General features: G+C 46.0%; 2 protein-coding genes across 3 annotated transcripts in view; both read left to right on the plus strand.

The window, feature by feature from the left end:
• Positions 1-3,844: 3,844 nt before the first annotated feature.
• On the plus strand, positions 3,845-13,691 carry LOC146178500 (monoglyceride lipase-like). Of its 2 annotated transcripts, none has more exons than XM_084578312.1 (7): positions 3,845-4,202; positions 6,788-6,909; positions 7,495-7,631; positions 7,850-7,960; positions 10,025-10,195; positions 11,199-11,330; positions 13,299-13,691. In XM_084578312.1, the coding sequence occupies exons 1-7, from the start codon at positions 3,985-3,987 to the stop codon at positions 13,476-13,478; spliced, it is 1,071 nt and encodes a 356-aa protein (XP_084434438.1). In that variant the 5' UTR covers positions 3,845-3,984; the 3' UTR covers positions 13,479-13,691. The 2 variants fall into 2 exon arrangements, with proteins under 2 accessions (XP_084434438.1, XP_084434437.1); XM_084578311.1 differs by having other exon boundaries at positions 3,848-4,202; positions 10,022-10,195.
• A 4,948-nt stretch (positions 13,692-18,639) lies between these two features.
• The window catches only part of LOC146178501 (uncharacterized), a 33,271-nt gene continuing 25,822 nt past the window's right edge, over positions 18,640-26,088 (plus strand). Inside the window, exons 1-6 of the mRNA XM_084579988.1 lie at positions 18,640-18,883; positions 19,407-19,538; positions 20,038-20,210; positions 21,834-22,009; positions 22,418-22,550; positions 23,186-23,320. Of these exons, the coding sequence (XP_084436114.1) occupies positions 18,640-18,883; positions 19,407-19,538; positions 20,038-20,210; positions 21,834-22,009; positions 22,418-22,550; positions 23,186-23,320 (993 nt within the window). The remainder of the gene's footprint in view (positions 18,884-19,406; positions 19,539-20,037; positions 20,211-21,833; positions 22,010-22,417; positions 22,551-23,185; positions 23,321-26,088) is intronic.

Below are 26,088 nucleotides of genomic sequence, written 5' to 3' on the forward strand. Positions count from 1 at the left end.
GCAGTTTCGCAAGTCGCGCATTCTGTTCTAGCACTCTATTGAATAGGCAGCGCCATACAGCGCAAGCGAAAATTAACAGGTTCAATTTCCAGGGCTTCTCGCATTCTTCTTCTTTTCGGCATCTTGAAGCATGGCACACAGCCACATGGGGGGATAGGCCAAGATTTAGTGGCACATACATAGAAATTTCCACAGGCAATTACAACAAAACTAATAGCGTCAAGAGGGAATTTTGAAAAATATTTTGAAGAAGAACGACATAAGACCTTTTTAAAGTAAAATAACAAACGTAATATTTCTCACAGAAGAAGCCACAAGGGGAGCACGTGAAGCATTCTGCTTCCTTGTTTTGACAAAGGCGCTAATGAAAAAAAAAAGACTACATTGGATATTCCCGTCACACTATTAGTATTTTCTAAAAAAAAAAAACATTTCCGTTTTGCTCTAGAAAACGGCCATCGGAGTCAGCACCCTTCTTTATTCCCTTTCATTACCTGCTAACACTGGACAAAGAAGTCAGCAGAGATCGCGTGCTGCATGCAGAAGATCTTTACTTGTGCAATGGCGGCAATGCCGTCCAGGCCTACCGCTGGCGAGGTCGGTCCCTTGTTTATGTCAGCTGGTTCACTTCAAAATTAGTCATTCTACTGATGATGGCGGACACTAGGGAAGCACTGTGCTCTGGACTGCGCGTACAAGCGAACTCTTGAGCGATGCTCAGGCACTGCTGGTGCTGGAGCTTCAACCTGGAGCTGAATTCGTCCTTTCTGTCCTCCGGTGCTTCAGCGGCTGGCCTGTAGGTGACCAAGTGGTGAGCCAGCAGCATTGGACCATTGGCTAAAGCTAATCGCCTGCCAAGCCATGTCAAGTGAAGTATCCTGGCCCTCCCATGGTGCGTCCAAGCGCCGGTCGGCTGCAAGAAAAGGCACAGCGAAGCACACGACGCCCAAGCGAACGAGGAAGACGGAGAATCCCAGTTCAGACATGGACGAAGTTCCTCCTCCGAAGACGCGGAGAACCTTACAAGTTAAGGCAGCTGCAGCGAAGGCTACTACGAAGACAGGACAGCAGGACAAAAAGGCCAATACAAGGCCAGCGGTGAAGTCAGGGGAACGAAAACAGGCCATAAATACTACCTCCCACGCCGTGACCAGCGATAATGACCTGCCTGCCACTGACGAGAGTGGTCCATCCAATGTTCGAGTCAAGTCAACTAAGGCTGTTCGCCGCAAGGGGCAGCCTAGAGTCCCTGCTTCTAACAGCAGCAGTGATGCCCACACGCACCGAGGGAGGCACCGACGGAGTAGTGCCTCGTGGTATGACAGTGACAGCTCCGCTAGTTCCATTAGTAGACGTCACTCTTCTAGCAGCTTCTTATCACGCCATGGTCACCGGAGTGAGTATAGTTCCTACCGGTCTCCTTCAGCCAATTCGATAATTAGTGACACGACCGAAGTAAGCCAGAGCACCATAAGTCGCTGCCGACCCAGAAGCCTTTCTGAGAGTAGCCGAGATGGGCGCAAGCACAAAGCCAGAAGCCGTCATCACCGGTCCAGCAGCAGCGAATCGAAGAAGTACAGCTCTAAACGTCATCGCCGGTCGAGGGCACCATCGACTAGTAGCAGTGAAGATGATAGGCGAAAGTTCAAACGACGTTCACGCTCCGAAAGTTCCTTGTCTCGTAGCAACTTTGAGAGGAAACAACGAAAGAAGAAGCATCGTTATTCCTCAAGTGAGTCTTCTGGCAGTAGCATAACGTACAAACCTAAATCCGAGCGACCGCGACCACGGTTGATAAAAAGGAACCGAGTGAAAGGCCAAAACAAGACTGCAAAGCCTGGTGTTGATAGAAGCCCTTCTCTAGCATCCACTGAGATGGCGCGGTTAACAGAGACTTCAAAATATAGACAGGCAGAGAAACCGAATGAAGAAGCGAGAGAAATTAATACACCCGTCATGGGTGAAATGCTGTCGAAGTCACTGCCGGGTTTGTGCACAGCCAGCGTACGCAACGATGACATACCACAAGCGATGGCCGCTGCAACCCTAGAGGAAACAGCGACGGAGGTAGATCCCGCCACACCATCCCCATCTCAAGATGGCTCTACGCAAACAAATGACGAAGAGTTGAATCAGGACGTCTCGGAGCCGGCTCCGCAGAAGCGGTATTCGAAATGTTCTCTGATGTAATTGTTGACCGCGGACTTGATAAGAATGGGGTCATGTAGCTGTTTTGATTTCAGAAACCCAAATTCTATGGAGAATACAAGCCTGCGCTGGTAAACCTCGTTTCGCATGCGGGCATCATTTCGGTACCAGTGTAGCCTAAAGCGTTTCTCTTCACTGCTGAAATTCAGATGAATGAATTCAGGCTAATAATTAAGCAGTGGTGGGGCCAATGACTCTGTAAATGAATGCCAGAAGCCATTCTTAAGTACATGCGAAAAGTTACTACCCTTATACTCATGCCTTAAATATTTAAAGGTGTTCAGCCGGAAAGATCCCTACAAGGAAAAATAAACTAAACGCACTAGTAGCTGCAAGCTCAAGGTGGTGACAAGACTGCGGTTAATATCAGCTAATTGGAGCAGAGGCGCTTTATTTTTCATATGAGTCTTCTAGTAGTAGCATCACGTACAAGCCTAAACTCAAGATCCCGCGTAACGAGTGGCCCGGAGTGCTCGTCGATCATCAAACTACGAATATCGTTGCACTCGACAGCGCTAAATGTCTGTGAGGAAACGTCTAGCTAAAGCTGCCAAAGGTGGATTGATTGATTGATTGATTGTTTGATTGATTGATTGATTGATTCATTGATTGATTGATTGAAAACTATTACCACCGATGTAAGAAAACTCGGGAACAGTGTGGATGCAGACGCGAGTGGCTGAAATAATTCGGGATAGAGCTGCTGCCCGCTGATTTTAGTGAACGCAAACAAATCTTATTTTATAAAAGCATTACTGCTTCCAACATATTTTGTAGCAGATTTAACATTCATAAAGTCTATAATTATAAATGATATCTTAAATCGTTATAAATCAGAAATGAGCATTAATAATTTATTCATTCACAATTATTTATTCATAAGAATGACCTGAGGCCTAGAGCAGAATTACTTTCCCTTTTCTTTGTAATTTTCCGCTAACCTTTCTCTGGCGCTTCAGTTTCAATTGGATTTCGATATATAGCTTTCTCTTTGTAACGGGTGGACCTTACAAAAAATTGAAGGATTATGAAGAGCTACTTCTGCTTCTCCCACGGTACAAATGGTACATACTCTTTTTATCCTCTTCTGCCTACCTTTTCTCTACTTCCTTCATCTTGCATTTTTGTGTACTTGCTATAATTTCGTGATTTTTTTTTTCTTCGGCTTCGTGGTCAGAAACTATTACGACGTCCTTACCGGGAAAATTACGTTGACGTCAGAAGCTATTGCGAAGTCTCGCTGACACATCTCGCGGAATCTAGAGGACATCTCGCAGACGCGAAGGCTGTCGCCTTAAAACCTTCCACTGTGTTAGCTGATGTCACTGGCACTTGATTCTACACCACAATCGAGCCCCGTCTTCACGGCAAATGACCTTGAACTATGTGGCTGGCGATTTGACTGCAAAACATTTGTTTCGTCTGAAAAGGAAAAATGCAGAGGATCCATGCTAGGTTAGTCAAGGCAGTTCCAGTAACTGACAACGATGATGATGATGGTCGGCCCTTTACAGCGGGTGGTCACACACGATTTATCCTGGCCGAAGAAATAGATATTACATAAAAAAATAAAAAAGGGGGAAAACTTTTTAGCGCTAAGCTACGCCACATGCCAACAGTTACAGACATTAGCTATCGCGTGTTGGCGGAGCAGGACGTGACGTGCGTCAGCTAGTCTGGCTACGGCGAGAGGCGCGGTAGTGGTAGTATTATCAGCCCCATCGACGCTCCTGATATCAGTATTTCACCGAAGTTTCCACGCCTTCACCGCTACTCATGTGGTTCCGGACAGCAGTTTACAGGCCTATCGTGGTGCAGTTGCTGCGCAGTTTGAGCACCGCAGTTTTCCGAGCAGGACCGAAGAAGATGAGCTGGCCGGACGCACCCCGCGATGTTGCTTCCCGCGATTGCTTCGAGATCGAAGACGACAACTTTACCAACTCCGAAGGCCATATGATCGTCACCAAAGCGTGGATACCGCATATTTCTCCGAGGTGAGCTACTGAAATGATTTTTAGACATGACGGGTGCAGTTTGGGAAAAGCAAGGAGAGGGGGCGTTTCACAGAAGTCTTTGTAGACTAGATGGGCACTGGAAGCTGCAGGCGACTATCGGTCACTTTGAACACTGCCATTCGCGTCATAGCCAAGAGCGGCTCACTAGTTATTGCTTATTGTTTGGCTCAGTAAATTTTAGTTCTGGCGTTCACAGCCATTTGTTCTTGTTGCCGCCACTTCCTTCATTAACTGTCAAAGGTATCTATATTTAAGGAGGCAAAGCTTCAATTGGCATGATAATCTCTATTACCGTTAACATGCCCGTGCTTGTCTTCCCTGTGCTCTCCTTCGCTGCAGTCCCCGTTATTTTCAACGTGTATTTTTCTGCTATCGGCTAAGATAACTTGAGCATTGTGATATATCGCGTCACTGGCGAAAATAACTCGACTGATTGTTGAACGTAAAGGCAGCCAGCGTTTAACCTTTTATCGGTACAAATCCTCACAGCTTGAGTCTATTTGGGTCGAATATTCAGGGGAATCTCTTAAGGTTAAGTAGATTTGCTCAACCCAGGTGGTCGAAATTTCCGGAGTCCTCCACTACGGCGTCTTATAGCCTGGGTAGCTTTGGGACGTTAAACCCCACAAAACGACCAACCGAAGCTTCGTAGTTAAATAAAAATTCTTCCCGGCCGGGAAACCTTTCCTTTGTAGCCTTATGGCTGCACTTGTGCGGATGACTAAGTAATTACTCCCTTATTACAAGTCTATTTGGAGCGTTAAATCCATGCACCAACCCAAACCGAGCAAGCTGGGCTGAATTTCTATGCCTTGCAGTTTTCCCAAGCCAGACTGCTTCGACTAGGCCTCCGAACTGCAAGCTCTCGTAGACGAAGTGTACCAGAACTATTGTTAACACTGCGAGCAACTGAGGTCTGGTGAATACGACAAACCACCACTACATGGCATGCTTTAGTCCCAAGCCACTCATTACGCTGACGGCTGTGTGTAACTGATCTTACTTCATCATATCACGCTTGCTCCAAATCTCAAAGCAACTTTCACCCTTGAGTTGTAGACGCGGCAGCGTTTACTGTCACACGCATATGTCGGAGCAATCCCTCTCCATTCACTGCGCACAAAAATATTGCTGAGACGCTGAAGCTCCGTTTTTAAGTGTATGCCGCGACATTATTAGCTGTCGTGGCGGATTCTCGCACGTGTACATGCATAGCGGTAATCGCTAAACAAACAATCCTTAGTTAATATGTCGCATGTTTATATTATCAAATCATGTAATCTCCTGACGTGGCACAACCCTTCCACCATTAAGTGCCCAGCCATGTGCCCTGCCGACCGGTACCTGACAGATTGAAGCTCGTGATTTTCGCTTACAACGTAAGTAGTGGCCATCCCGACATCCCCGGATCAGTCAGCATCAAAAATTCAGCGTCCTCATGAGTTAAAAAACGAAAGATCACTAAAAACAAAGTCAAGCCGAATGTGAGGCGAACGCGAATACTCCTGGAGGTCAAGTCGAATGTCGTCGCCGGGTAAAACTATAAATTTTCAGAAATGAGACCGGTCCAGCTTGTGTATTTGTACAAGCTGGCGCCTTGGCCTGCAGCACGGGCTGCCATAGTCTGCTAAATATCTCCTATGAGCATCGCGCTTTAAGTGGAACATCAGCGGAAACACTGACTCGTGGCGCGCTACTAGCCGTACTGTTCTTGTGAAGTGATTGGTTAGGCGGCGTAGTTTTGTAAGGATATTTTCATCAGCTCTGCGTCTAGTTTTGTAATCGCAAAAGGACAACAGACACTATCCCGTATTTTGGAGTCCCACAAGTTACAACGCAGTCAGCTCGACATAATTCGTAATCTCATGTCCTACCGGCCAACAGCTTTGTAGTTTTTTAGCATGTGATAAGAACATAGGGCCATCCCTCGGCGTTAAACATTCTTACGTAGGGTACTGCATAATACTCCTTTCAGTTATAACACCGATTTGAGTAAGCCCGCCGGAGGAGAGCTAGGCTATGAAAGCTTATGTGCGTATGCAAGCTCTTCTCACGTATCCATATCACTGAAAGCCCACCGACGCTACAGTGCCCCTTTGCTCTGACTGAAGTGCCTAAACGACGACAGTGGTACATGCCAAGTACACATAGTTTTGAAACTTTCTCCAAATATGTCTGAAGCCTTTTTGCTTCGTGTGGTAGCGCTATACAAGCTTCTCATCTAAGGTCCCAAATGCTATTTTGGCATCGCATTGTAGCGACATGTCCTTCAACGCACGAAGCACGAACCCCTGACCCACTATTGCGGCTGTGTTGGCAGCATCCAGCCAATATAGGACCAGTACATTGCCCACACATTCCAATATTAGGCCAGTGATATGCCCTGCTTGGAAAAGGAGTTGTGGCCCGCTCTTCAAAGGCCACAGAGCTGAACATGCCGGGATGGGCAAAACCCTTGCCTTGCATCGACCTGACCCCGCTATATATGTGAAATAGTCTTCTGATGGTGATCGCGGTGATCGGGTGCAAATACTGTTAAAAGTATCCACATTTCACTGTTGCAGTTCCTGGAAAGCACTCGTATTCATGTGCCACGGTTACGTGGAACACTGTCACGTCCCTTTCTATGACATCCTGGCCCGCATCTTTGTCGGACAAGGTTGCTACGTCTTCAGTCAAGACTTGGGTAAGGCAATGGCGTAGTGTAGCTGCCATTTATTTCTAACCTAAGGCACCGACCAAGTCGCGGACTGTTTTGCAGGCAATATATAAGGGGATATAGAAAGTAACTGGTGACAACACAGCCCCAGAAGGGGTCGTATCACTGCACTGGCTAGAAAACTGAATGAGTTGGATGTTTATCGGTACAGCTTCATTACACAGCTGTGCTTGTGCAGTTTTTCCAGCTCATGCTGTCAATTTGTTTCATTGCATTGCTTTAACCTACTGATTTTTATGAGCCACATTTATATGCACATTTGTAACAATAATAGTGGCTATTTTTCCCCTTTGTCTAGCATACCACCCTCCTCATTAATACCCCGAGTCCCTAAGTGTACCAAAATAAGAAAATGTCTACATGCGAATTTTGCAGTAATCGCGAATTTGCTGCTAAAAGAACTTCTCTAATGAGACCTCTTCTTCCCATGTGCTAAACTTATTGCGACCATGTCGGGCTTAGTCGAAAAACAGCACTTCTTTGTAAATTAATGTCGGGAATTACTCAACCAGCCCCTTTGCTGCCAGTAACAAGATGTTGTTGCCTCCGCAGTTGGTCACGGAAGAAGCCAAGGTGTGCGCGCCAGCATCAAGTCCTTCGACAAGTACATGGCCGACATTTTGCATCATGTGGACACGACGAGGCAGAAATTCTCAGACAAACCAGTATATATCTTCGGCCACTCAATGGTCAGTCGTACTAAATTGTACTAAAGTAACATGAAGCTCAGTAGAACGGGGATAAGGAGAAACAAAGACACAACATAAGACAAGCGCTGTCGAGCGCCGGTCCTGTTTTCTTCCTTGTCCATGTTCCTTTGAGCTGTGGTCTGCGTTACTAGCAAGAAACCAATTAGGCCAAAGAAGACTCCTTATTCAACGTCTTTGACTGCGCACTTTGTATTCAGGGTGGCTTGCTGGCCGCGATGGCAGTCCAAACACGACCTGCAGACTTTGCCGGCCTCGCCATGATGTCTCCTTTCCTTGCCCCTAACAAGGACATCGCGCCGAGCTACAAGGTGGGTCACGTTGCCAATGCAAATGAAGTGGGGCATTGAAGCAACAGTCATTTGATGCGCGCACTACTAAATGGTGTTCAACTTGGCGTGCGAAGGCAGATTCAGACTACACGAGCACACCGCAGTCGGGTGTATTTGATTTCGCCGTTGGGAAATTGAAAGCTTGCTCCCGTTCCACCGCAGAAACAGACCTGTCCATATGGCCGCGCTTTATAACCATTTGAACCCGAAAAAATGGAAGTGGCATGAAGGCAGAGACAGTCGTCATTGTTTCTATGTAGCCTCTGTATGCACTGTGTTTTGTAAGCTGGACGTAGGGAAGACTGGTGTCGTGATGAGAGTAAAAGTAAATCAAAACTGACAATAACTTTTGACGTTAGTAGTATGCATGGCTCGGGAAAAATTAACTAAACATGAATAATCACTGAAGCCAACAATAACTCAGGACCTGACTAGGCATAACTGAGCAAAATAAACATGACTCGGCGAATTGAAAGCTAAGCAATGACTCCACACATTAAATGAATGTACCAGTGTTTTCAGTATTCCTCATTAGAACATGGGTGTAGTAATAGGCTCATCTTTTCGCATTTTTCTGCGTCCGTAAAGTTCATCGCCATACATATTAATCTGGTCGTGATGTCAGTCGCAAAAAAACACCTGTTAGTAAATGGCACGACTGGGCATGGTTGCGGCGCTTTTATATTGTCGCGCATTCGTCACGGCAGTCCACCAGTTGATAACACTCACAGGCTTCGAAGATAAAATCCTAACTGGGATGAACCTGAACTCAAAAGCTGGTATAGCAACACGGGTACCTGGAGGTCGTAGAAGTCTAAATGTCAGCCACTGGCGCAAAACGATTGGCGCTGATTAGTGACGGTGGCTGCGCGTTATAGCTTCTTTACTTTGTACACCACGTGGTGTGCAGGTTGGTACGCCTCCCTTTCCCGACTGAGACGGACGGGCTCAGATGGCGTAAGGGTAGTGTGAACGAATCGAGACACGTGTCACTGGTGGCGTCTATCGCATGACCAACCTAATTTCCTTTTAAGTGCGAAAATTCACTTCCTTCAAACTTCCAAGGTTTACCATGTCACGACTCCACTTACACTGACTCTCTGTTTACGGCTGAACGCGACTCTTAACGCTCTTAGGTTTAAAATAAATTACTAATCTGTACTAACGCTAATGGCCACGAATGGATTTGTACAGCAAAGTAGCGGCGCAAGAAGTGTTCACTTGGTCTAAAACATTGAATGGGAGGCCCAACTTCCTCTGACAGCTAGTTTATACTACGCATTGCGTTCGAAGTTGTCGCGCCTGCCGTCGTTGTGCTTAAGGCCTTTAATTTGTATTCGCACACGTCGGGGACATTTAGTAGCATAGGGTCTAGCATGGTCGCAGCATCTCTGTCGACCATGCGCAAGTGTTGACCTCTGAGGGGTATTTTGCAACGTCTTTTGGCATCGTAGGTAAGGATGCATCAGATATCTTTGCTTCTCGTAGGCATAAAGCATGAGCGCTTTGTGCCTGTACTGAGCTCACACCAATATTCTGTGGCATGGTTTGCACTGTGCAGTTGTCGTCCGATGGCTCTTTCGATTTAATGGGCGATTGTTTGGATGACTCCGGTGGCGAATACGGTTTCTCTGTTCGTGATGAAATCTTCAGGGGTGCAGTGGCGAAGGAGCATGCATATGACGAAATATTTGCACGATTTTGCTGTTCTGTTCGTCAGTGGTTCTGTTATGACGTAGCGGCTGAGGCAATCGGTTGCTGCTATTCGCCACTCGTTATCGGATGACAACGCGGGAAAGGGGCCAATTAGGTGCACGCGGAGAGGCGGGGCTAGTAATATTTGCATTGAATTCCACGGAACCGAAAGAGTTTACATTTACTGCCCACCAATCCAAGTAATGACTATTTTTTTTCGCGGAGTACCTCTACCCATGACTCCTCTCCCCTTAATTTTTGTTTTCCAAATGACACTGTGAACAGATCGGGCAATTCATAGCACAGTGACCTTGTTCTAGAATCTCTACGTCTGTACGCTTTCAGAAGATTGCGACTAGGCTTTTGGCGAAGGTGGCACCTACAGCGCCAGTCGGTGCCCTGGATGTGGCACTGATTTCTAGGGATCCCCAAGTGGTGGCCTACATGACCAATGACCCGCTTCGACACCACGGCTCCATACCACTAGGGTGGGCCGCTGCGTCGCTCCGCGCTCAAACGGTAAGCTCAATAGCAAATATTTTTTTTCTGTCTGGCAACACTGCACGCGTGCATTCCAGTCCACACTGTGTACCTACATGCCTCATTATACGTTTCTTTTTTCTGCTTTGTCTTTGGAATTGAAGCATAATCTTGTTATAGTATTAATGGGGAATGCTTTCACAAGTATATTTCGGTTAATTTCACTAGATTAGATTATTGCCGGAGTTATTACTCCGAAGGCGCGAAGTACCCTTTCTTCGTAGTATTAATAGAGCCAGTCTACTTTTCATCTCCGGATCCTCTATATTTTAATGGCCACATTTTGCCTGCAGTGCTATCGTAACAGCGATACATGCAAAGTTTATTTTAACAAGTCTTCGAAATTGCCTGCATTCTCGCTCTAATTATATCTGGCTGTTTCATCGCATTGGCGCATACGTCAATATTAAGCTAACTTAAGTACCGGTACTGCGAAACGTTGTTAGTCGCTTGGATCACAGCTATATGAACAAATAGCGTTACAGCACTTACTCTGTAGAGGTATTTGAGCTGTAAGGCGGGCGTTAGTCATTTTTGACCGCCTATGTGATTTTACGGAAAACGCATTAAGCATTCTGGCCTTGCGCTCGGTTGTATGTGCAGCGCAACGCAATGTGAATGCTGCCGAAACGCACGCGGTGGTACAAACATGGCTCAGTGGTCTAATAAATTTACGCTACTTTTGTCCGTGCTATTATGCACTTTAATAGCAGTCACACAGAACTCCATAGAGAACCGAGCAGAATTTGAAAAACGAGCTCCATCCACTGTGACCGCCAGGCTCGTTATAGCAGGGGTCGACAGGCTCACACGCGAAAGGGGGGGTCAGTTTTGTCCGCTGTTGCAAGGGCTGTGTTTTGCAAAAGCCACCTAAAAAGCTTCTAGTCTCCTAAAAAATGATAATTAAACCCAGTCAAACCTCTTGAAGAAGTGTCTGGTATACTGAAGCTTAGTGAGCCACGCCAAACGTTAATTTTTGCAGGAATGTCGTGACAAAGCAAAGCTGATCGAGGTGCCGATATTCGTTCAAGTAGGCACTGACGACAAGATATGCGACGTTGGCGCCGTGAAAAGGTTCTTCGAAGCGGTCCCCAGCAAGGAGAAGATGATTAAGGTACTTGGAGGTGCATACTTGTTATGCGCGAAATATCGGTTGTTCATTGGTCGACGTCGATTGGAAGAATCCTTGATATCCTGCGATAACCAAACAGTTAAAATACTGACAAACACAATTTCTATAGAATTTATGTAACCTGGGAGGGCTTTCGCGAGGCTTTTGCAGTTCAACCTTTCCGCCATGAGAATTTGCTTTCTCATTCTTTTTTTGTGGATTTTAGTTATTATCCTGTGACAGTTCTTGCCAATGAAAGCAAGGTAGTAGGGCTCAGCTTCTGCAACTGTCAATTGGCCGAATCGGTCAGTCGCTCCTGAGCGCATCGCCGCCTGGCGCGTTGCTCGGTGTGCGTATGCCTTCATGCGCTGCTGGAGTGATTGGCGCCATCTATGGAAGCTTTGGATTTTTGTTGCGAAAGCAACACTACGCTAGTCGTCGAGCCATTTCACGTGGCACAGCGTAGGCCGAGCTGCGCATGCGCGAGGAGCCGTGAGACGTCAGAGGCAGCAGCTGGTGGGTCGGAGCTGCCATCGCGGCCGCGCTCCGCGACGGCAGCCTTAATATGCAGCAAACATTCAGAATGCGCGATCGAATTCCAGTCGCGGGGTGACCACTTTTCGATGAAGGCGAAAAGAAAGGTGCTCATGTCCTGTGCCATGTCAGTGCACGTTAAAGAGTCCCAGGTGGTTTAAATTGACTGAGCCCTCCACTACGGCCTCTCATAGCCAGAGTTGCTTTGTGACGTTAAACCTCACAAACCATAACCGCATTTATTATTCAATATCATTATATTGGGTTTTCGGATAAAAATATCTTCACTCATAAACTGATAACCATGTACATTTATCTAACAATGAAAATTAAGATGATGATGATGATGAGTGTTTTCCGCTGCCCAATAAAATGGCGTGTTTAGACTTCTCAGGTTCAGATTCATTGGGGGAAAAGCTGTTGCGCAATATAGACATTACAGTTTAAGTAGGTCAATTGGCCTCAAAGGTAAAGTAGGTGCAACAAAGTGTTTAAACATGATTCAAATATCCATGGATCGGGCAAAATAGTATATACAATTTCATACGCTGCTTAACACCTGCTAGAATTTACTCCGGTCGTCAGCTGTTTATTACACGTTACTAACGAGCAAAAATCAACTTTAGGCGTTTGTTTACGTGAAGCAGCAATCCCTACATGAACTCTAAATGTTAAAGTGCGGATTGGAAATGTATTGTCATAAGCAGCGTAGTTTGAGAGAACGAAATGTATTTAATTAACAAAGCGACTGGCTTTGTATGAGCACATTTGAACTATTCGAACAAACGTAGAAATCTGCTTAACTACTACTTGCTGTTTTATTTCACACAACGAGGATGTCTTCTAACTTGAAATTGTTTGAACAATTTGCAAAACTGCTTTTTCGGCGAGTTACAAAACATGCAGCCATGCAAAGAGGCAATGTCCATGCATGCGGGATACAGGGTCTGACTAACTGGAAGCCTGCTAGCTGAAAAAGTCTACATCTACACTTAGCCTATAGCGGAATGCTCAAATGACTCGCTGTATGAATTCAAATTGATAATTTCTATCTGTGAAAGATTACATCTAAATTCCTTCCAACGTGGTTGCTTATAAAATGATTCCACCATATTTACTGATAAGTCTTCCACAGTCATTTCAAGAAAAAAAAATTGTACCCTTCCTGATTCCGTCACCTGCCCGGCCTCGCGACATGTGCAGAATGAGTGCGCTCATTTCAAGGTATAGTTAGGTTAAGCTTGCCTAAATTGTGAAAGCACGTCGAGTCAACTCGACTCGGTGACGCAAAGCGGCGGAGAAGAAATGTTTCATTGGTAGTGTAACCTTCTTTCAAAACAGCCGGAATGAACAGACTGAGGTGTAAAAAGGTGATGGGAGATGATTTTCAGTTCTCGTTCGTCTAACGGCTTTTCAAATTTCTCATTTTCTCCATAGCTCTACGAGGGCTCCTACCACAATATCTTCACAGAACCCGACGGCATCAGGGAGCAAGGGTACAGCGACCTCGCAGAGTGGTTCAGGGAGAGGCTCTCCTCCCCTCGAGAGGCCGCGCTTCCGCCCAGACACACCGAGGTCGACGTCGGTCAGGCTTCAGGTCATAGACAAGCTTCCTGAGCTTCGGGAGCAGCCCACAAGGGGAGCCACTGGACTGATAACGCGCGTATTTTGAGTTTAACTTTAAAAACTTCGCCTGACGTGAAGGCATTGCTCTTAATCATTTATTATCTTAGTGATATTTGTGTTCATTTTGCCGATAAAGCTGTACTATACACTTAGTTAATGTCGAAAATAAAATGGTTCTGAATTTTGTCATGCCACATCCACCTGCTTGGCCAATTGGTCAGCTGCTTCTCGTTCTCTCTCAAGGTGTTCATGTTTATTTGCGTCCAACTTTCGTGTGTTTCACCTTACTCTCTAAAGCCATTCACATTTAATGTGCATACTGCTAAATTGTCGGCGCTTAAGGCACACATTGCTGCCTCATCGCATCGCGTGCTGTCAGTGCCACTGTAGGAGTCAACTGTTGCTTTTTTGCAAGCCATTTTGGCACTAGACGTGCAACTCGCGTCAACAATCCAAACCACTACGTGTAAATCACCTACCAGTCCAGTATCGTGCACTGGGGAAAGTTAGGTTAAGGGCAAGAAAATGCGCCCAATGTTTTCCTCCTAATTCAGACCTGCTTCGAATGGAATACTGAGCCATGGCGGAAAGTATTCGAAGAAAGAGATCCCGGTGGGCGCAATAAGGATTCAGAGAATTTCCAACTATACTCGCGAAGTTTTTCTGGCTATGAAGCCAAGGTTACGGGGACGGAGCTTTCTTCATGGTGTTACTACACTGTGTATTTCTGGCATATCTGGTCTCAGGTACGGGTACGGTTACGGTTTCAGTTTCGCCTTTACTTGAAATGTCTTCCGAGCCTGCAACGAAGCAGAAATGTCTTTCTTTACACTGATATATATCTAAGTGAACGTATATTTACGGTTAATGAACATTACGCGCTACGTACACTGCCGAAACAAGAAACCGACGGGTAGACGCAGCAACAGCAGCAGCAGCCGACGTACGTATCGGACGTCTGCCGGCAGATGGCGAAACCATCCTGTTTGTGCGTTGGCTTGTACTGATAATAAAATGCACTGCACTAACGTTGTACTGGCCTATATTGTAGTACAGTCTTGATGTAATAGCATAGGCATTTCTCTAATGATGCAATGTTCCAAAGCTCGATCCGCGTAATTTATCAAGAGACTATATTCTGCTGCGCAATGAGCTGATGCATTTTGGCTCTGTAGCTTTGGCGAACTTGTCCGTGAGTATAGTTATATATAGGCTGCATGCCCTTCATGTATACAAGTAGCTTGCGCAGCAGAAGCCCGTTCCCTATGTCAACTTCCTCTCTGTGATCAGATTAGTTTTCGAGTAAGACACAGTGAAGAAGATCCAACCAAACTGCAAGTGTGTACTAGAAAAACATTTATCAGAAATTTTGTTTGCCTCCCAGAAGAGTTCGCACTGATATAGCAATGTCTTAGGAAGAAGTTGGCGTGTAGGCGTTTCCCGAGCTTAAACAAGGCAGCGGGCCTTGGTGTCGTCCGTGAAGGTGGGCTAGAATTAGGTGCTGCGAAATTCCGCGGAAACCATAGCGTTCCAGTTTATCAAGAAGTATAACGTGATTTACAGAATCAAATACTTTTCTGAAATGTATATAGATTCCTAGTGTTGCCAATTTATTCTCAATGTTCTCCAATACTGTTTCCCTATGAACTAAGAGAGCGTCTTCTGTGGAATGGTACTTCCTAAATCCAAACTGATGTTCGGTTAACAAGCTGTACTTTTCAGCAAAGCCTAGAAGGCGTGTATTGATCATCTTCTCTAATCCTTTTGAGCACACAATTGCTATTATATGAGACCATCAAAACGTGCAACTCAATAGCTGCGGAAGAAGCTGTTATCGCAACGGTCATAGTCTACAACCGGGAAACCACCACCGTGAGTGACTGACTACAAACGCGCATATATACAACTATACAATAGGAAGAACCACTAGGACCGCCAGGAACATACTACCCAACTTTGACACTAGCGAAAAATTGAGAGAAATTGACTTTATACGTGTACCAGCCCATGCTGAGTCTCCAGGCAACGATAAATCCCACCCGTACGCTCGAGAAGTTTGCAAAGCGGCCGATGTCGCCTTGGAACTAAAGGCCTTCGGTCAGTCTCTCACCTCGTACCATGATTACAGCGCACACTACAGACTAGAAAGAGCATTTACCACCCACTGCACAGGTCATTCTCCAGAGAGGTAGTTTGGGGAATTTTCAGATAATTTTCCTAACCGATACCTCTATTCGTGATTGCTTAACTCAAGCATTAGCTCCACCTGTTACTTCTGGGGCGAAACACCAACATAAAATCACACAATTTGCGATTATTGTGCCCCTCTACTTCCTATGGAACTGATGCCTTATCACTCAGTTGATATATGAAATAAAGTAAATCTCAACGACGATCCGGGACATCCAAACCAAAGACGCCGCATTGGCATATCTCACCCGCAATCTAAATGGTCTCGGACGAACATGCTGACTGTCTTTTATGACGCCACGTTTTTTGTTTATAATGTTATACTCGACTTCATTTCAGATCTCGCTCTGTCTTAGGTTCAACGAACTCCGCACATCGTCCCACAAGCAAGCCCTCCAGACACGCATCACGGATGACACATCCTTGCCAGAAATAGGATGTTGACGTTTTCATGGATGGCGTATTGGGAAACTGAAAGAGGATACCTTAAACCGACGATTTCAGTCCTTCAAGAATATTGTTTGGTGGTGACTTATGGTAAGCGATGAAACACGGCAACACAACAGAAACAGAATTACGTGATGACATGACGATGAAATATATGATTTAATGGCCAGCGGGCCTGGCGCGAGCGCTCCGTCCCGCTCCACTGCCCGCTTCGTCGTCTTCATAGCAATATGCCCGAAAGGAGAAAAGAGATTGTGCCATTACAACGAGGGAGAAGAAGAAGGAGAAGATTGTGCATCAGGTCTCGTGTCACGTTCCGAAAAGAAGGAGAAGAAGCAATGCTCTTGCATCGCGTATCTCGTCGTGATCTTGGCTGAAATCACTTTCGGTAAGCTCCCACATTTTCCCTGGCTAGCTGCAGACCACTGCCTGACTCAATCTATAAAATATTCGTACCGGTCGTCCTGTACCTCAGCTGGGGCTCTTGAGGGCTTGGCATTCATCGGATCTATGTCCTTCGGTGGGATGCCGCCATTTTTATTAGGCTGAGCTGCTGACTGATGCTTTCGTAGCGGAATGTGCGTGAGCTAGCTTGATCGAGATTGTTAGCATGAACTCTTGCCACCATCTTCATTATGAACTGTAAATGGAACTTTAAGGGCCAGCTACTACCCAAGCCTCGACCATACCCTCATGGGCCCTCCGGGCCATGGCATGGACACGCTCTAAGTAACGCTAACTGTAGAAAGGACTGAGAACGTCGCCGGAATGCACGCCAAAACGCTTTCTTTTCAGACATAAGCTGTGAGCTCCCAATAACGGCTCTCTGGCGCCTGGCCGTTTGTCGAGTGTCATGTAGGAATGCAGCATAGGTGCTGTTTGGTTGGCTCGTGCGCACGTGAGAGGTGTAGAGTTCTGAACTCATGGGCTGAGCTTTCATCCTCTGCTCTCTAGGGTCGCATAGGTAACAAATATCCACATTAATGTTTGTTATCGAAAAGGCAGGCTTGACGTATCACCTGTTTCACCTCACCGGATAGTGCGCGCTATGACCGAACGCTCTGCATAGGCTATTTCGGATGCTCACAGCCGATAGTCCCTCATCGATCGTCAGTGCTTTGTACAGTGTGCCCCGCGCTTGAGTCGTTTATGTATACAGTGACGTGAACGCAGCTCGCGAGCAGATTGCTTCAGAACTTTCAGAACCTCAGCCCCCGGGACCAGTTTCACTGCCGCGCTATCCTCCTCTCTTACCGTCTCCCTCACCGAGACGCATCTCCTGGCTTCCCGCGCCCCTTATCAGGGGAGGGGGAGCATACCACCATACAACTGCGACAGAGCGGTCGCGTCAGCTATTGTGGAGGCCCGCCGGATGTGCCGAGTGTTCAGTGACCTAAGACTATTGCGGGCGGGTGTCAAGCCCCCTACTGCATATTGTACCATAGTGTGTGTACTGTTTTGTTTTAACCTACCCTGTCCTTTCTACTTGTCGCTCACCTAATTGATTTCCTCTTCCACTTCCACCGCCCAGTTCAGATGCTTCAGATATCATGTAGCAGGTACCGGGGCTGCCAAACATATTTTCCTTCCGTTTTTGACAGGTAATAAATCGCAACGTACTACTACAACTGCCACTTTGAGGAAGGTAAAACTGTCGGGAGTTCCGTAAACCATGTTCAATAAACACCTCTTCTGTCTGGTTCTAGCAGATCAAGTTTTTTTTTTTTTTTACATGGTCCTCGCACATGCTATTTTTCTTGTGTGTCACGCACATCAAGCTATATTCGCTGTACAATGTTCTCGCTGCATCTCCCACTCGCTAAATTCTGTTCCAGAGGTCTCTATTTGGTCTCCTCTCATACCAGCGCTAACGTACCGCATCTTGCTGTTCTTAAAAGGCAATTTTAGGAGACTATTGTCCCGTGCTGGTCACATTCCGTTGAGTCTTTCGTGCAATGAAAATGAAGTAACATTCGTCGATTTTGTAACGTTTCTGGCTACTGCGATTCGTGCGAGGCTAGCCTACCATATATGAGCGCAATTTAAAAGCATCAAATCTAAACGTTTTCCTTTCTGAATGTTCCGGTCATACGCTGTCAAGATCGACTTCGGCAGATTGATCTCGTGAATCGTGATCAGCACGATTGCAGACCACAAGCGCTGCATATTACCCGAAACATGCTAATAACAAAATCAGCGTAGTTGTTTCAGCATGGAATCAGCTTGCCTTAGTTCCTCACGTAGCCACTTCATACTATAACTATGTTGGGGTAATTCCAGCCTCCTTCACATCCACCCCTGAACTTGAGGTGCGCTGTATGTTGCCCTTGAGAAATGTTATTTCATCCATCAATCATAAAATTCAGCGTATAATATTGAGCTTTACACGGAACTATTATTCATTTGCTGCTTTTTGTTTTTGTTTTTTCAGCGTGGAAATCAAGACTTTTCCTTTTAAAATAACATCCCTGCTACATCTAGGAGGCCCGGTCACAAGGTGACAGACTGCAGTACCATGAACACTGCAGTGGAAAACACCACCGCACTATCGAAAGCACCAACCACAGGTGCGGAAGAAGAGCAGGAGAGTGGCGAGGGGGAGGCTAAACCAGGAGCACAGCCGAAGGCATCAACGGCAACACGGGAGACGCGTGCCCTCTGGGATACCCAGGCCCAGCTGTTTCTAGCATGCCTTGGCCTTTCTATGGGACTGGTAAACTTCTGGCGTCTTCCAACGCTCCTGTGCGACAACGGAGGCCGTGAGTCTACAGCGAAACATGGCTGTCCCGTAATATGAACGTTTCAATATTTTTTCTAGAAAAACATGCAGATTTCATCACTCCTCGAACTTTGAAATGGCTTTTTCTGCTCAGGACGCGTTACATGTTTCGCACACCTCGATGAATCTCCTAACTACATGTATTCACTGATGTGGTCCATGTATAAAAAATTATGCTTTTAATATTTGTTACTTACCCGCTATCGCCATACATACTGTTGCGTTTCTTCGAGTCGGATACGTATCTCTGTTACGTCAAATATTCAAAACAAACCGACAGGGATTCATCTAGCGAACTTTCAGTAGAACAAAGGTGCGCATGCCCTGTAATGAATTCTCTTTCCTGAAGACTCCCCCCTTGTCACATGAGCTATCTGTTCCCTTAGATGTTGCGTAAAGGCTCTAGTACTAAGACGTTGTACTGCATGGTCTTTGTATGGTAGCCCCTGGCTACCGTGTGTGTCTGGTGAGGCAACGTCTTGTACTGCCGTGTCTATACCCAGTCGCCTTCTTGGTGCCTTACATGCTGCTGTCATTCACCGTGGCCAAGCCGATGCAGTTCATGGAGCTGTTCCTGGGGCAATTCTCCAGCCAGGGTTCCGTCGGCATCTGGCGTTGTGTGCCTTTAGGCAAAGGTAATAACACAATAGCCGCAATGTCTCCGTTCACCAGAAACTGTGGCATCGGCGTCATTGTCGCACTTTTGAGCGCAAAATCACGATCATGGCGACTTGTATCGCTGAGCGTTGACTGGACGTAGGATTGTCTGACTTGACGGTTGCCACAAGCTTCTAACTCGGGCTTCGTTTTTTAAATGTTAGGGTGATATCAAAATCAGCCTGCCAGGACCCTTGCATTCACGTTACCCCTATAGGCCACTGAGGCATCTTCTTACGGCTTGGTTAAAGCGGAACTTTATATGGAGGGGTAGTAACCTAAGTTGTCGTGTCATACCCTTAAAGGCGGAACTAATGTGTCCCCCATAATTTTCAAGTATTCGTGCTCATGTCATGGAATTACGTCCTCCCAGCCGAATGCAAGCGGCTTTGCAATGAATCCATGCCAATAACCAGTAGCAGCTGTCATCATATCGTTTCGTCGCTCCCTGCCCTCACACCTTCTGACGTCTCGCAGGTATTGGCTTGTGCATGTGCATCGTGAGCGTGCTGATGAGCATTTACTTAGTGTGCTTCAGTGCTCACGCGATGCTCTTCGCCTGGCACTCCCTCACCACCGAACTCCCCTGGGCCGCGTGCACAGAGCGCTGGGGCGGTGGAGCCGACTGCTACGTTCCACGGCCAGGAGCGGTCAGTACACGGCGAACTTCCGCTACGCTGTTATAACATAAAATCAAACGCGCAATCTCCACTACAGGTGCAGGAAGAGCATTACCAGCGTCTGTCAGCGCAGGGAGAATCCATGCGCGTTTTGAAATTCTCGAAGAGAAAAAGATTAAGTAGAACTGTACTGCTCGCATTAAGAATTTCTGAAAAAGCGCTTACGCCCATGTTTGACAGCGTTACAAGTCATAAGAAACAATCATTTATATTTTGTAGGAGCAAGCACTCTGCACTTTCATAGGCTGTATTCTAAATGCATCGAAATTGAATTCGGTACACAATAGCCTTTGGCTCTGCATGGTACTGCCAAAATACGCATTTGTATACAGACAGAAGCAAAATGAATGTGTCAACACTCTTCGCAAATGTCTGGTTAACCGTTTTATAAACGCAAGAGAAAGAACAACTGTATCAAACTAATAACAAAATTAAGCACTCTTGAAGGACCACGCTTTCAGGGGAAGTCTGAAGGTAGCTATTAAGGTGGACACCTTAAATAGTCCAATTAGACGTCTACCTTTGGGATGGCCGTAGCTGGGACCGAGATGCTACCCAAAGTATGTGCCGTAACACAAGCAGCAGCAGGGAGGCTAGGTAGCATAAGACATGCGGCAGAGCAAGCAACACGCGTTGCATCACGGCCAAGTGCAGTACAGAAGGACCAGATGACGTCGCGTCGATGGTGTAGCGTACTAGGCGATGTACGCAAACGGAAGAATGAAACCCGGCATAGAAAAGAGATCTGCGCTTGGTACTTCTAAGAACCTTTACGTTTCATCGTCCCAGTGAACCTCGAAGGTACGAACTAGTGCCGGTCTTCGTGCACAACAAACCGCGCAGGCTAACCATCTCGATCAAAAGAAACGCGGCCGCTCAAAATGCGATCATTTCTCCTACCAACACGAAAGCAGACTTAGATGTACCTACCAATTTTTGACGGTAGAATGCATACCTCTCTAATGAGGTCTTCGTTGGTCAAGGTTGGGTGCTTCCAAGTCATACAATATATTGTAGCCTGCACCCGTAAAGCTCCTAATTTACGAAGTCTGGAACTCGATGCTTGTCCGAGCGCTTACAGCAAACATCGATTGAAGTTAAGATGCTACTGCAGAGCCTGCAGAAGTACTAGGATACCCTTTGCCAGGTCACTTCTGAAGTGTGCAGGTGTGTAACTATTTTTTCCTTTGTATTGACTGCACACATATGACCGACAGTTGTTAACTGACCTCCGTATATAACTTTACCTTTCGTAGAAATCTTCCATTAGTATTGGACCACATTTATAAGGCTTGACATCTCTTGGCACCAGGCGTTTTGAGCTTGAAAATTCTCACTAGCACTCAAACATGCCGAAGCTAGGGCGCCGGTTTGACGTCACACCGGCTCCTCCCGCGGAGTTTTCTCGATTGGGCGTAGCGTACATTGATGATCATTTATTTTCAAAAAGATGTGGACCAGAAGTGGGACACTTCTGGTCTGTGGAGTCCCTTCATATACAGCGGTAGCCTTTTCGTCCAAGGCAGAGCCTCAAAAATCCGCTTCAGTGTGAAAATATTTCCGCAATGGCTAAGCCCCTTTCCCCATGTCCAGCTGCCCTGCAAGGACGTTACTCGCTGGCTTGCCGAGCATTACGGAAGTGCCAACCTGACAAAGGGACGCGAGGTGACCTACGAAGGGCGCGTCTTCTACGTGCCGGCACGCGTCTTCGACAACGTTACCGACAACTGCCAGTACGGTACCCACACCGCTGCTGAGCTCTTCTACTTGTGAGTTAGCTCTTCGACTTTTCATTAATTGTTCTGATAACCTGCATACTTCCTTGCCAGACATGCAAGGCGCTGCATACGGTTTATTTTGACGCTGACGATACGATATCTTGACCTATTCGTGCGCCATAATTTTCAAGAGATAGTGTCTAAACCACAGTCATCAAGCTCGCGCCCACCTCATCGTTAAGCTCGCACCATTCACTGCTCACTGTCACCGTTAACATGCCCCCACCCGTAAAGATAATCGCGAAGGCCAGCCACGAATACGTATTGGCCACTGCTAACCGATGCTGCCAGCATCAAAAGAACTTCTTGACAAAGGCACTTGTACCTATGGGTATAGCTGCTATTTTTTGGAGTGTTGACGTGATCGGACCACTTTCACACATTTTGGTCTCTTTGCAGCAGACACATACTGGCGCTGAGCGACGACGTCACTTCAATAGGAAACTTCCGCGTTGGTGTCCTGGTGTGCATCGGCGTCTGCTGGATCCTCCTCTATCCGCTGGCCTCCAAGGGCGTGCAAGTAGCTGGAAAAGTAGGGTTAATCTCTGGCCGTTTTAGAGGTGCACATTTTAGGGAAACGAACCAGCATTGACTGGAAGAAGTCCATTAGTACACAGGATTCAGAAGGTTTCTTATGTTCTTAGTCATCAACAATTATAAGATTGATTGATTGATTATTTGATTAAAACTTTCATTTCCACCGATTTAGGAGGCCCCCTACTCCCCACTCCTGCCACGCAGGCCTGAGGAACGGGGGCTGGAACCTCCGCGACTAAGGACTGGCGAATATACATTGGTTATTCGCGGCCTCAGCTGCCAGGCGGACGGCTTTTTACTGGTCAGTGGGGACGTCGCTTCGCAGCAGGGTTACCCAGGCTTCTCTACTTTTAATGTTGTCCCTAGCGCCCAGAGACTAAGGCATTCCCAAAGTATAAGCTTTTAGAAATGACGTCACTACAAAGCAACACGCCGCAATATCACTTATGAGGCAGGTTATATACGACGAGCCATTAAAAAACTCGAGACAACATCACCCTTGAAGTTCAAAAGACACATACTTGAAAGTGTAGTACTGATACAGTAGTAGTGTATGTGTAGCCCCATTATCTGATTAGGAATCGAGAATTGAGAATTCCGAGACTAAATGGAGGCTCTGTTTTGGTCCAGGCCCTGTACGCGACCTCTGCGGTGCCGTACACGCTGCTCGCGGTGCTGCTTATCCAAGGGATGAACATGCGCAACGCCGACGTCGGCATCGTACACCTGCTCTGGCCAGACTGGCGGAGGCTCGCTCATCCGAGGGTATGTGCGCTGCTTGCACACCTTCGCCTCACCTTTGAACCTTGCAGCAGCACATCACAACCTTGAAGCGGCAAATAATTTGAGGAGAGAAAAAATGAGACAGTTTAGCTGGACTAATCGCAGAATATCGCGCGAAAGCCCTGGGTTGGACGGTTTCCATGTTCAGTATTTATTGTCATCAAATATCAAAGTGATTATGGTGTATAGGGGTCAACGCTTGACTTCACTATGTTATGCTTTGGTTAAATTTGGTTCACCTTTATTGGACTTTTCACCAGAGCTCGGCAGAGGCTTCACACAGACGCCAGCCAAATACGTCGTACTAACCAGCCTAGTATTGTCTTCTTACTAAAATCATGCCTACAGCGCAACCTTGCATAATAATATATTAAGGATGGCTATATCAATGGATTAGTATCGTTGCCAATGGTGTTAGCTTCTTAAATGAATAAGGCCTTTTCGTTAAAAATAAAAGCCGTCGGGGTCGTAGTCGGCACTCCCTGTAGGAAATAATCGGGGGCTGCGTAAAAAATTCGTACCATGGTAATTTGTGGTTCGTGATTGATGATAGACTGATTGATTAGTGGTAGACAACGAAGAGATAATGAAATAATTGTAATTGTAATGAATTAAAAGGACAAATTAAAAAGGGGTTCAAAGGTGTGAAAACGTTCAGAATAAAAATGCAATGCATTATGATGCTATCAGCAAAATTTATAGTGAGTAATTGATAAAAATCTAAATGAAATAATTGAAAAACAGAAAATGGAAACAGGGGATTCAAAGTTGAATGCCAAAAATGAAAACCCAATGCTGCATACTACTAACTAAAAAATTTAGAGTTTGTAATTGATAAATTAATTGAAATACTTTAATAACAATGAGTTCAAAGGTTTCAACCCTCAAACTAGAAAGGCAATGTTCGGTGATGCTAAGTATCAGCATATTAAAAAAAACTTCAATAATGATTACCGAGAAAACATTTGTCCCTGTGTGTGAAATACTATCGCGTTATGTCCTTAATAGCGGAGCTTAAGTGTCCTCTTAATTTTTCGGCTGAATATTGTGGTAGATGAATCAGGACAGACATAAATCCAGAACATCAGTAGAAATATTTGCCGTTTAACTAAGTTTGTAAGGATCATTATTTAACGCGGGCGTTTATCGTCGGTTCGTATAATGAAGAGGCTAGTTACCGACAACCAAGAGCAGCCATATATCACTGGGAGAACAAGCACAGCACACTTCTGGAGAAGCAGGACCAAGTGCCAAATACTTTTCGTAGATACGACGGAGCACGATTCGTGGTTGACGCATTATTCAAGAAGGCGAGCTTTTACATAACATAAAGAGAGTGGTTCCCGGCCAGCTAAGCGTGCGCTCCTGATCATGCACTACGTCACATAGGTTTTTCAGTATACCCGAACAGGGGATGTTTTAGAACGGGGGCGCAGGGTATCTCCACGATGGTTGAACTCTCACAATCGTCAGGTCAGTGACGGGGGGTGTTTCGTAGTTTGGAGGCGAGAGAGCCGTAGCGGGCCTGAACTATTCTCTTGTACGCTGAAACTGTTCGCCCTCTTCGTTTTGACGATGTACGCACGAAGGGTCATATGTTACGCAAGACATAGAATAACAGCGGCATAATGAACTTCCAGATTTTAATGCTAGGACTTACAAGCAAGACCTATCGAACCTATTTTGTGTTCGCAACAAAAAGCTTAACAGTAATCAATTCAGAGTCAAGGTCAGCTACTTAAACAGCGCATGATAGGCAGCCATATATTAAGCGCATACAATTATTGACATGGCCATATGCTAAGCGTAGGGCCAGTGTAATACAAGACTGTATAGTCATGTGTTAAGCCAACTATAGTGATCCCAAGGAAGCCGGTTCTATATTACCGCATGCTGTACATTACGTATAAGGTAAGAGTAACGACACACAAGCACTTCTACTGTGGGCCGTCACTCTGTCTGTGTGTGATAGTTTTTTTTTTTTTGCGCTCTAACTTTATAATGTGCAAAAATGTTCACCAACTCGCCGAGAAAGAAGTTTTAATACCGGCTGTAGCAACCGAGTCTCAATGGAGGCAATACGTAAGACGCCTGTGTCCTATGTGATGTCACTGCACGTCAAAGAATTACAGGATGTTGAAATATCCGGTGCCTTCTCCCACAATGCCCTCATAGCTGATATCGCTTTAGGACGTCAAACCTTTGCCGTATTTCCCAAGAGGCTGCTGTCTTTTTAGAGACATTGCGTATTAGGAGATCTACTTTTATCCGTAATAAGTGACCGTGCTTAGCGCGTACAAACCATACACGACCACACACGTAATAAAACAACTTAATTATGCCTTAAAGACGTCAATCGAATGTTTTGCTTTCTATACGATATTGCTGAGAATGTTCTTTCTTAATTAGTTTGAGTTAGCGTTTTGTATGCCAGTATCAAATTCTTCTTGGCGGCGCTGAGGTCGAAGCGACATTGCAGTGGCATGCCCACAAGGCGCTGACATCGTTTACGATACTCTTCTTCTCGAGTTCCTAACACGGAGGTAGGCTTGCTTTATTGGCTGACCTTAATCTGCTGCATGTCATAGACGGAGGTAAGATCTGAGGTTTAAGCACATAGTTCTCAGCGCAAATGCACGCGGGAAGGAAAACTAGGGACGAGCACAGCACTGACTCACAACTGTTTATTTATCGACGCACAAAAGACTTGTATACATCCAGACTAGCGCAGGTGCATACCGTGCAAGAAA

This window comes from Amblyomma maculatum, chromosome 9 (genome assembly GCF_055883805.1).
Source record: "Amblyomma maculatum isolate TAMU_Amacu chromosome 9, ASM5588380v1, whole genome shotgun sequence".
NCBI classification, from domain to species: domain Eukaryota; kingdom Metazoa; phylum Arthropoda; class Arachnida; order Ixodida; family Ixodidae; genus Amblyomma; species Amblyomma maculatum.

Excerpts from the sequence above, each read along its gene's own strand:
- LOC146178500 (XM_084578311.1), top strand. The coding sequence starts at position 3,985 with ATGTGGTTCCGGACAGCAGTTTACAGGCCTATCGTGGTGCAGTTGCTG. Across the intron at positions 6,910-7,494 it reads CGTCTTCAGTCAAGACTTGG|TTGGTCACGGAAGAAGCCAA; the intron begins GTAAGGCAATGG and ends TTGCCTCCGCAG. Across the intron at positions 11,331-13,298 it reads GCAAGGAGAAGATGATTAAG|CTCTACGAGGGCTCCTACCA; the intron begins GTACTTGGAGGT and ends TTTTCTCCATAG.